Source organism: Leucoraja erinacea, chromosome 7 (genome assembly GCF_028641065.1).
Source record: "Leucoraja erinacea ecotype New England chromosome 7, Leri_hhj_1, whole genome shotgun sequence".
Lineage (NCBI taxonomy): Eukaryota > Metazoa > Chordata > Chondrichthyes > Rajiformes > Rajidae > Leucoraja > Leucoraja erinaceus.
In genome coordinates this window covers 52,497,504-52,509,228 of record NC_073383.1, presented here as the reverse complement: position 1 = coordinate 52,509,228, position 11,725 = coordinate 52,497,504, and the positions used below count along the sequence as shown (strand labels likewise).

Sequence of the window (11,725 nt, the reverse complement as noted above, 5' to 3'; positions counted from 1 at the left end):
CTCACTCTGAGCACAGGATCCCCCCAGGGTTGCGTCCTCACTGTACTCCCTGTACACACATGACTGTGTGGCTAGGTTCAGTTCCAACTCTATAATCAAGTTTGCTGATGACACTGTGGTGGTGGGCCTGATCACCGAAAATAATGAGAAGGCCTATCGGGAAGAGGTGGCTGATCTGGCACTCTGGTGTCAGGACAACAGGCTCCTCTTGAATGTCAAAAAAACTAAGGAACTGATCGTGGACTTTAGGAGGGCTCAACATCCGAGGACATACACACCACTGAAGATAAATGGGGATACTGTGGATAGGGCGAGCTGCTTTAAATACCTAGGAGTCCACATCTCAGAGGATCTGACATGGACATCTCACGCTGCCGCACTGGTGAGTAAGGCAAGGCAGCACCTTTACCACCTCAGGCAATTGAGGAAATTCAGAGTGTCTCCGAGGATCCTGCAGTGCTTCTACTCAGCGGCTGTGGAAAGCATCTTGTTTGGAAACATCACAATCTGGTTTGGGAACTGCTCTGCCCAGGACAAGAAGGCTCTGCAGAGAGTAGTGCATTCAGCCGAACACACAATGGGAACTACACTCGCCCCCCTGCAGGAACTATACATCAGAAGGTGCAGATCCAGAGCCAGCAACATTATGGGGGACCCCTTCCACCCCAGTAACTGACTGTTCCAGCTGCTACGATCAGGCAAACACCTCCGTTGCCATGCTGTGAAAACAGAGAGGATGAGAAGGAGTTTCTTCCAAGTGGCCATTAGGACTGTAAACTCCTATCTCACCAGGGACAAACTTACTGTACCAATTTACTGCTGTGTGGTGTATTTTTTAAATTGCTGTTTTTTCTTGTTTTTTCCCACAAATGTGTCATTACTGATTCTGTTCCATTCTGTTTTGTAGTTTTTTTGCACAATCCGCAAGCATTGCCACTTTTCATTTCACTGCACATCTCGTATGTGTATGTGACGAATAAACTTGACTTGACTTGAAATGAATGAAATGGTCTCCAGTAAATGCTTGAATTTGTGCTTGCTCTGTCCTTTCTTCCTAAACAATGTCTGTCATTGCTCGGGAATTAAATTTTGTTCTCAAATGGTGCTCAAGTAAATGCTCTTATTGTTTCAGATTGGGTTTCATTAGACGGCTTATTAGACATTTGCAATGTGCGTGAATTAGAGATGATAGCTAGGACAATTGTGGCAGCCGTTTGGCTGAAGGTCCTTTTCTTTTTGCAACATTACTGATGAATATTTTATTATAGTTGCAGTGCCTCTCGGAATAGGTTTAAAGTTAAATGCACAAACAATGATTTTAAGTCAGTCTGAAGGTGCTTTTACACTGCAGCGTGAGGATATTTTAGATGCAGTTTGGGTTCCAACCTGGCAGCACCGTGGTCACATTGCTTCTGCCTGCTTGGAAGGTTAATCTTGTTAACTTCTGCCTGCCTGGAAAAGTAATAATCTCTTTTGAATCGGGTTTTGCACATGCCTGCCCATACCCATCACTTACCTGAAGTTCACCGCTTGTACTCCAGAATGCGTTGCGTGGCAACAGTACGGGTTATGTGTCCTGACCTCCCCTGCCGTGCAAGGGCCCTATTCTCTGCCACAGAAGGCAGTGGAGGCCAATTCACTGGAGAGAGTTGGATTTAGCTCTAAGGGCTAATGGAATCAAGGGATATGGGGCGAAGGCAGAAACTGGGTACTGGTTTTGGATGATCAGCCATGATCATATTGAATGGCCGTGCTGGTTTGAAGGGCCTGCTCCTGCACCTATTATCTAAGTTTCAACGAAACCACTCAGGACTTGCTTCAAAATTCAGGTCTTAAAAGCCGCGGTCGCTGGCTTCAGCGCTTAATAGTCAAGACGTACTACTCTTAAAAAAATATGACTACGGACCGCTCATATCATTTATCACCCCCAGTGTTTCGGCGGAGAACGAGTCCAACCTCTCAGCTTCATACCTGCCCCTATACCTGCCCCCTGCCCCAGCCCCCTGCCCCTGGCCCTGCCGCCGCCTCCGCCAACGCATCTCCGGCTGCGCAGAGTACAGCTGTCTGACTAGATCGCCAGAAAATCGTCAAATCGCAATTTAAAGAAAACAATAATAATTATCGCGAAACATAAAGCAGAGAGACTGAAATATAACTTGAGAAAAAAAACCAAACCCATGTTTCCCTGCTGGCGGGCACTCTCGTGACCCCCTCGGGCGCGGGTCCTTGCTCTCTCGCGTGTGGCTGGGCAAGATGGCGGATCTACACATGAAGATCATCCGCAAGCGGCTGCAGAGGAGAAGCGAGAAGATTAAACATATAGCCGCCAGCGCAAAGGGTGAGTGTCTGGTCATGGGCGAGATCGTGATATCATCCGCCTCCTGGCGTGTGCGCTCCAGCTCCGGTGTGGGGCATGGGATCAGATCCTCGAGTCCTTGGTCGGAGACTAGTAGCGCCAATAAATATTACAAACCAGATTCACCATCTCGAACAAGCTATCTACAAACACAGCCGGTGGAATCTTCAATTGCGATTTTAAAGCGAAACAAAAGGCGCGACGGAGGGGTTGCTGCCTTACAGCGCCAGAGATCCAGGTTCGATCCTGAACACGGGTGATGTCTATACGGAGTTTGTACGTTCGTCCTGTGACCACGTGGGTTTTCTCCCGGTTGTCCGGTTTGCCCCCACACACTAAAGACGTGCAGGGTTGTAGGTTAATTGGTTTCTGTAAATTGTCCCTAGTGTGTAGGATATCGTACACACTAGGGACAATATGTAGGTGATCATTGGTCGCGGAAACAGGTGACGTTTCTGGTCGGGACCTGGTCAAATTAGTCTGCGCCCATCCAATTTTAAACTCACAGACTATATATTAGATTTTTTGAGATACAGCATGGAAACAGACCTTTTGGCCCATCGAGTCTGCGCCGACCAATGATCACCTGTACGATATCCTGCACACTGGGGACAATTTACAGAAACCAATTCCATTGGATGCTGTGGTTTTGTGTAAACCAACATCTGCAGATCTACATCTAGTCTCATGGAACATAGAACTGTAAGACATAGGAACGGGCCCTTCGTCCCATGATATTTCTGCCGCACATGATGCCAAACTGATTTAATCTGCCAGTGAGTGATCCATATCCTTCTTTTCCCTGCACTTCCACGTGCCTATCTAAAAGCCTCTTAAATGTATCTGCCAGCATCACCACTCCTGGCAATGAATTCAAGATCACCACCACTTCTGGCAATGCATTCAAGATCCCCACCACTCTTGTGTTAAAAAAAAACTCCTCCACATTTCCATTAAAGTTTCCCCCTCTCACATTAGAGCTATGCCCTCTAGTGTTTGACATTTTCACCCTCAGGAACAAAGTTCTGACTGTACATTATTTATACCTCTCATAATTTTATATGGTTCTATCAAGTCTCCCCGTAACCTCCGACATTCCGGAGAAAGCAATCCAAATCTATTAAATCTCTCCCTGCAACTGAAACCCTCTAATCCAAACAGCATTCTGGTAAACCCCCTCCGCACCCTCTACAAAGCTTCCACATCTTTCCTGTAATGGGATGACCAGAACTGCATGCAATACTCAAAATGTGACCTGACCAAAATCCTACAGGGCTATATCATGACTTATGTTTAGCACAATATGGTTTTCTCATTCTTCTCCTTTATTGTAATGGTGACAATGTGAACTCCCTGTTGTCATGCTTCCTGACATCACTGGTTTTAAGTAATGAACATATTGTATAGGAAATTTTGGAGACTGCCTGGACAGAAAATGTGAAATTAATTTCAAACGGGGCATGGGAGTACCTGGGCCTTTATTTATACCTCAGCCACACACTATCACAGCAGTTCTTGTCCTTGGAGTTGTGATTCAAATATATTTTTAATGGGTTCCCAGCACATTCACCACATCATTCTGAAGCAGCAAACTTTTTTGGTGGTATTTGAGATCTTGCACATGAACTTCAAGTATGTCTACACTCTGCTTGACAACATTGATTTTTTGTTAACAGTGATCCAGCAAAACGAAGTGGAAAATGAAATGCCACAAGATTCAACCAACAATAAAGAAAAGACTGTAAAAATGTTGACGGCTCAAAGGATTGTGAAAGAAGGGGCTGATCTGAAATCGGAAATGAAAAAGAAAAGGAAAAATGCAAACAACATCCAGGAATTTGGTATGTTGATAAACACAATAAGCAGGAGTAACTCAGCAGGACAGGCAGCATCTCTGGACAGGAATGGGTGTTGTTTCGGTTTGAGACTCTTCTTCAGACTGGTTAGGGATAAGAGAAACAAGAGATATAGATAGTAATGTGGAGAGATGAAGAACAATGAATGAAAGATATGCAAAAAAGAGACGATAATAAATGAAACATTGTAAGCTGTTTGTAGGGTAAAAATTAGATGCTAGTGGGACTTGGTTGCGGGAGGGATAGAGAGCGAGAAGGAATGCCTGGGTTACCTGAAGTGAGAGAAATTAATATTCATACCACTGGTCTGCAAGCTGCCCAAGCTAAATATGAGGTGCTGTTCCTCCAATTTGTGTTTAGCCTTACTCTGACAATGGGGGAGACCGAGAACAGAAAGGTCTGTGTTGGAATGGGAAGGAGAATTAAAGTGTCCCGCAACCGGGAGATCAGGTTGCTTCAGGCAGGCTGAGCAAAGGTCTTCCGCGAAACGATCGCCCAGTACCGAGGAGACACGGGTGAGGGCCTCATCAATGTTGATCTTGGTTTGACTATTTCAATATTGCGAATGCAACAAGAAACAATTTTCTCTTGAAATTAATGTCAAAGGTACCAAATTTGTGTCATGATTATAAAACAAACAATGGGAAATTAGTTTGAAGAGAACCATAGCTCAAATTCCAGAATGTTAATGGAAGCAAGCAGATGGGGAACTGATCTCTTATACTACAAACCTTGCAGCACCATCCACCTTTGATGCTGAGGATTCTTTGAGCCAAAGCCACCAATTTACTACAACATTTCAACATTGAATATTTTCCAAATTGGAATTATCAGATTTACTGTACAGGTCAATGTTCCTGATTGGTAAACTATGTGCTTAATAGTGCAGGGAACCAGAGAGAGGTGTTCAAATCCCTCCAAGGCATCTGTGGGATTTAAATCTAACTAACTAAATAAATCTGAAGAAGGGTCTTGATCCAAAATGTCACTTATCGATGTCTTTCATTATTCAAGATGGCGGACTGCGGGGGTGATGCGCCGTTGTGTATGGCTGCTCCTCCTGCAGTCCGTCCTTTCACCCTTTTTTATTTTTATTTTTAGTCCTGTTCATATAAGGTGTTTCTTGGAGGTCTTCTTTTATGTGGTGGGTGGGGTAGGGGAAGGGGGAAACTATTTTAACCCCAGTCCTACCTGGTCGGAGATGCGGTTTTTCTCCGAACCGCATCTTCGTCCTCTCTGTGCGGCCTACAATCGAACTGGAGCAGCGCTGGAGCGGCGTTTCCTGCTGGGACTGCAGCTTCGACGGCGGTGTAGATGCTGGGACACCTACATGGAGCGGGCGATGCCTTACCGGGTCGCCTTGCGGTAAGCTCTGGGGCACTGTGACCGTCGACGGCACCGTGGAGCCTGGGATCCGAGATCGCCAGAGTCGAAGGTTCGGCCGCCGCGGCCTGTGAACTTTGGTCGTTGCAGTCTTCGGGGGGGGAAGCGGCCGCTTCAGTCCAAGCCGCTGATGGATGTTCACCGACGCCGATGATCCAGCTTCGCGGCAGGAGGGCCTGAAAACACCGGGTTGGCTGAGGAGGCCAGATATAGGCCCCGACCTCGGGTGGACTATGAGGGGGAGAACTGGATATTTTTGGTGCCTTCCCTCACAGTGAATTCTGCTGTGGGGGGACGTTTCATGTTGATTTCTATAGTGTACTGTTTCTGTGTCTTTTTTCTTTTTCTCTTTTTTCTCTTTTTGATTTGTATGGATTTATTGCATTGATCAATTAATTTAATCAATCTCTGTAAAGCACTTTGGTTCAAATACTGGTTTTGTTGAAAAGTGCTATATAAATAAATATTATTATTATTATTATTATTATTATAGATGCTGTCTGACCCACTGAGTTGCAACACCTTGTGTCTTTTTTGGTAAACCAGCATCTGCAGTTCCTTCTGTCTCTTAATTAAATATTAATTAATATTAATTATAATATTAATATAATATCACGGGGATTAGTGTGTGTGTGGGGGGGGTGGTTAGTGTGTGTGTGTGATGCCCCCCCCCCCCCCCCCCCCCGCAACTGCGCGTTGAGGGCACTTGGTCTAGTATAAGTAAGTAAGTACGTTTATTGGCCAAGTATTCACATACAAGGAATTTGCCTTGGTGCTCTGCCCACAAGTAACAACATGACATACAGTGACAGTTACGAATGACTCAGAAAACACTAAACATTAATAATAATAAAACATTAATGATAAAACACCATTGATCGAGCATGTGAACCAACAAAATACCAGAGGCTCCAGATTTTTGGCTGTTGAGTAGAGCAACTACTCGTGGATAAAAACAGTTTTTATGTCTGGCTGTGGTAGCTTTGACAATCTGGAGACTTCTTTCAGAGTGAAGTGATTCAGAGAGTTTGTGGGCAGGATGAGAGGGGTCAGAGATGATCTTGCCCACTCGCTTCCTGGCCCTTGCAGTGTACAGTTCATCAATGGAGGGAAGAGTAAATCTGAGATTCCTCAGCTGCCGCAGGAAGTACATCCTCTGTGTGCCTTTTTGACTGGAGTTGACGGTGACCCCCCACAAGGTCCTTGGAGATGATGGTTCATAGGAACTTAAAATACTCCACAGATGTGACTGGTGTTGTTGATGGTGAGTGGGGTGAGGGGAAGGGGAGCTCTCCTAAAGTCTACAATCAATTCCACTGTCTTAAGAGCATTGAGCTCGAGATTGTTGCTACGGCACCAGGACGCCAGCTGTGACACTTCCTGTCTGTAGGCAGATTCCTCCCCATCCTGGATCAGTTCAATCAGGGTTGTGTCGTCCGCAAACTTGAAAAGCTTGACAAAGGTGTCTGTGGAGGTGCAGTCGTTGGTAGAGAGAGAGGAGAGGAGAGAGTGCGCAGCCTTGCGGTGCTCCTATGCTGAGCGTTTGCGGGTCCGAGATGTGCTTTCCCAGCCTCACATGCTGCTTCCTGTCTGTCAGGAAGCTGGTGATCCACTGACAGAGGAGTTCAGGCACAGTCAACTCAGAAAGTTTGGAGTGTGGTAGCTCTGCCTCAATGGTGTTGAATGCAGAGCTAAAATCAACAAACAGGATCCTCGCATAGGTCCCCTGACGGTCTAGGTGCTGTAGGATGAAGTGCAGGCTCAGGTTGACTGCATCAGCCACAGATCTATTGGCCCGATATGCAAACTCCAGAGGGTCCAGCAGGGAGTTTGTGATATTTTTCAGCTTGGCCTGCACAAGCCTTTCGAGTGGCGTCATGACTACATAGGTCAGTGCGACAGGCCTGTAGTCATTAAGACAAGTAATCCTTGCCATTTTGGGTATAGGGACAATAGTGGAGACTGAAGCAGGCAGGGACAGTAAATGTTTGCAGGGACTGGTTATATAATTAAAGGCAGGTTGACTATGGTTACTGGTCTTGTGATGTTTAGTGATAACTCAGAAATTTTCCCATGTAAAATGTGTAATTACAGCATGACGTGTTTACATAAGTAATTCCATAGTAAAAATGAACGTATGCATTTAGAAAAGGAAATCTGTATGTAAAAACACAGATGTATTTCTGACCTCTGGTGAAAACAATCTCCAAACCCACACTCAATGTTTAAATGGAGAATATGCCATATCTTGTCCCCTTGTGTACAAAGCTATAAGAAATAACTAGGCACACTCTTGAAATTTAACAAGTATTGGGAAAACGGTGGATATGTGAGCTTCTATCAAATAAGATGATTAGGTTATAGCTTTCCAAATTGTTACTTCAATATATAACTAGTTTGCAGACTATTAGATATAGATATAGATATGCCATTTATTGTCACTATACATGTACAGTGAAACTGAAAGCTGCTCGTACTCAGTGCATACATACAATTTAGCACAAAAACAAGAAACAGAAAAAACAAAAAACAGAAGGGAGATGGGGGGGGGGGGAATAGGTGCACAAATTCTGCGGCGCTACATACATATATACATATATACAGATGGAAGTCCGTGTTGGGCGGTGTAGTCAGTGCATGTGTGAATTTGAATTTATAGTAGATATAAAGCAGTAAATGCATTTCGTTGTCTCTGTACTGTACACTGACAATGACAATAAATTGAATCATTTCATTTTTTTCATTTCATATAATTCTTGGAAAGCAACTATTCCTGAGTCTGTTTGTCCTGGATTTGATGCACCTATAGCGCCTTCCAGAGGGCAGCAGGTCGAACAGTCCAAACGCAGGATGGGAGCTGTCTTTGATGATCTTCTTTGCCCTGCTAAGGCAGCGGGAGGTGTAGATGTCCATCAGGGAGGGGAGAGGGCAGCCAATGATCCTCTGCGCTGTCCTGGTTACCCTCTGAAGCCTCACCCTGTCTGCCATGGTGCAGCTGCCATACCATGCTGTAATGCAGTATGTCAGCAGGCTCTCGATGGACGAGTGGTAGAAGGTCAGCAGCAGGTTAGAGTCCAGGTTGTGCTTCCTGAGGACCCTCAGGAAGTGCAGCCGCTGCTGAGCCTTCTTGATGACCGCTGTCGTGTTGTCCGTCCAGGAGATGTCAGCAGCGATATGGACGCCGAGAAACCGGAAGGTGTTGACCCTCTCCACACACTCGCCGTTGATGTGTAGGGGGGCTAAGTCGGTGCTGTGCCTCCTGAAGTCGACAATGAGCTCTTTTGTTTTCCTGGTGTTCTAAATGGTGGCCGATTGGGAAAGGGGGAGATGCAGCGAGACCTGGGTGTCATGGTACACCAGTCATTGAAGGTAGGCATGCAGGTGCAGCAGGCAGTAAAGAAAGCGAATGGTATGTTAGCTTTCATTGCAAAAGGATTTGAGTATAGGAGCAGGGAGGTTCTACTGCAGTTGTACAGGGTCTTGGTGAGACCACACCTGGAGTATTGCGTACAGTTTTGGTCTCCAAATCTGAGGAAGGACATTATTGCCATAGAGGGAGTGCAGAGACGGTTCACCAGACTGATTCCTGGGATGTCAGGACTGTCTTATGAAGAAAGACTGGATAGACTTGGTTTATACTCTCTAGAATTTAGAAGATTGAGAGGGGATCTTATAGAAACTTACAAAATTCTTAAGGGGTTGGACAGGCTAGATGCAGGAAGATTGTTCCCGATGTTAGGGAAGTCCAGGACAAGGGGTCACAGCTTAAGGATAAGGGGGAAATCCTTTAAAACCGAGATGAGAAGAACTTTTTTCACACAGAGAGTGGTGAATCTCTGGAACTCTCTGCCACAGAGGGTAGTTGAGGCCAGTTCATTGGCTATATTTAAGAGGGAGTTAGATGTGGCCCTTGTGGCTAAGGGGATCAGGGGGTATGGAGAGAAGGCAGGTACGGGATACTGAGTTGGATGATCAGCCATGATCATATTGAATGGCGTTGCAGGCTCGAAGGGCCGAATGGCCTACTCCTGCACCTAATTTCTATGTTTCTATGGTCATAACGGGGTCTAATATTGCTGTCTTTTATATTCATCCTGCGCTAAAACAGATAGAATGAAAGGTTCTGGTAATAGTCAGAATGTGAATGGAGATTGATTGATTTGATTAATCTCAACATGTTGACCAATGACATTGGGGTCAAGGAACATTATTTATTTATTTGTACTTGAACCACAAAGATAGTTGATTTGCCATCTTGCTCTGATGTAGCAATAAATATTACGTATGGTCAATGGAAGGATTTTGTTTTATATCTAACTTGCAAATTCAGATTCAGATTCAATTTTATTGTCATTGCGCTTTTCAGTGCAACAAAATGGTTTAGCCTGCAGTCATAGCATAGAACAAACAACAAACCACACACTCAACACAGTTCAACATCCACCACAGTGAGTCCACCAGGCACCTCCTCACTGTGATGGAAGGCAAAAAGTCCGAAAGCCGTTGTCTCTTCCCTCCTTGCTCTCCCTCTGCGCTGATGTGATCCAGGCCTCCGATGTTTAGGTGTACAGGTGCACAACCTTTTATCCGGAGTTCCGGAAACCGAAAAGCTCCGAAAACCGGACATTTTTTCCAGGATGTCGTCTGCACACCAAAGCTCGCATTTGCCGCCAAACTTGACCCGAAACGACCCACGGTCAACCCAGGTCTTTACTACTGTAGCAGCTGCCTCCTCCCCGGAGACAGGGGAGACACTTAAACATCTGTAAATCATTGCTTAAATGTTAGTCAGTTAGTTTGGAGGGCTTTTATGTGAAGGGGGGGGAGGTGAAGGGGGAAACTTTAATTCTTAGTCCCCTACCTGGTCGGAGAGGTGGGGAGCGGGCAATGCCATACCGGGTCGCCGTGCAGTAAGCTCCGGAGCGCTGTGACTCCCAACATCGCGGAGCTGGGGCTGTGGGCTTCCGGCCGCGGGCGGCGCCGGTTGGAGCTCCGACCCCGGCAACTCCAGCGCGGCCCGCTCCAAATCCAGCGCGGCCAGACGCCAGCAGCCCCAGCTCCGCGATGTGTGTCGGCGGCCACAGCGCTCCGGAGCTTACTGCACGGCGACCTGGTAAGGCATTGCCCGCTCCCCGCTGGTATCCCAGCGCTGCGACCCTGCATTTGGAGCGCCGCGCAGCCATGGGTAGAGTTGCCGGGGTCAGAGCTCCAACCGGCCACAGCACTCCGGAGCTTACTGCAACCCGGTAAGGCATTGCCCGCTCCCCGCCTCTCCGACCAGGTAGGGGACTAAGAATTAAAGTTTCCCCCTTCACCCACCCCACCACCACATAAAATCCCTTCAAACTAACTGACTAACATTTAAGCAATGATTCCCCGGTCTCCGGGGAGGAGGTAGCCGCTCCAGACTTTTTCAAGACGCTCACGCTACCTACCTAATCTACGCTAAAAATCTTCCATTCGGAAATCCGAAAAATTCAGAAATCCGAGAAGTGTCTGGTCCCAAGGCTTTCGGATAAAAGGTTGTGCACCTGTACTTGTTTAGATGTACCTGATGCCTTATGAGGCATTTATCTGCTCCCCCATGAAGTGGCTTATAATATTTAGCATCATTTGGAGAAAGCAGTAACGGAATGGAAAAGCACAGTTTTATACCTATTGTTTAATAAACTGTATTTTTCTCTCTGGTAGTAGTTGCAGCAATTCATCCTCTGAAATTAGGCTGTTTGCATTTATGCACAGCTATAATTTAATTTAGCAAGAAAATGTGGATTCAATTGCTTACGGATTCAATCCTTATGGAAATAATTCAGATTCATTAATATTTACAAAAAAAACTATTGACCCAGCCAAAGAACGCAAAGCATGCTTTCCTCTGTGCTTGTACCAAACAGTTGATTAGTTGATTCAGTGGTTATTTTATTTTGAAAATATGAAGGGTTGATGAAAAAGAAAAAGAAAATGTGAAATAATTTCTGTCAAACTTTCCCAAGGAATGTAAGGTAATCTTTCTGGAAAAATGCAATGAGTAGAAGATGTGGCATATAAATGATAGCCATCAAAATTCCTGCTCATTTACAGCAGTGCAGTCTTTCTGGTCGATTACCCAACCATTCCCAAACTGGCATTT

The 11,725-nt window shown here is 45.7% G+C and overlaps 1 protein-coding gene across 1 annotated transcript in view; it reads left to right on the top strand.

Moving 5' to 3' along the window:
- The first annotated feature begins 2,204 nt into the window (after positions 1-2,204).
- Positions 2,205-11,725, top strand: part of ddx18 (DEAD (Asp-Glu-Ala-Asp) box polypeptide 18) — a 42,602-nt gene continuing 33,081 nt past the window's right edge. The window contains exons 1-2 of the mRNA XM_055638592.1: positions 2,205-2,338; positions 4,033-4,197. Of these exons, the coding sequence (XP_055494567.1) occupies positions 2,254-2,338; positions 4,033-4,197 (250 nt within the window). The 5' untranslated portion in view covers positions 2,205-2,253. The remainder of the gene's footprint in view (positions 2,339-4,032; positions 4,198-11,725) is intronic.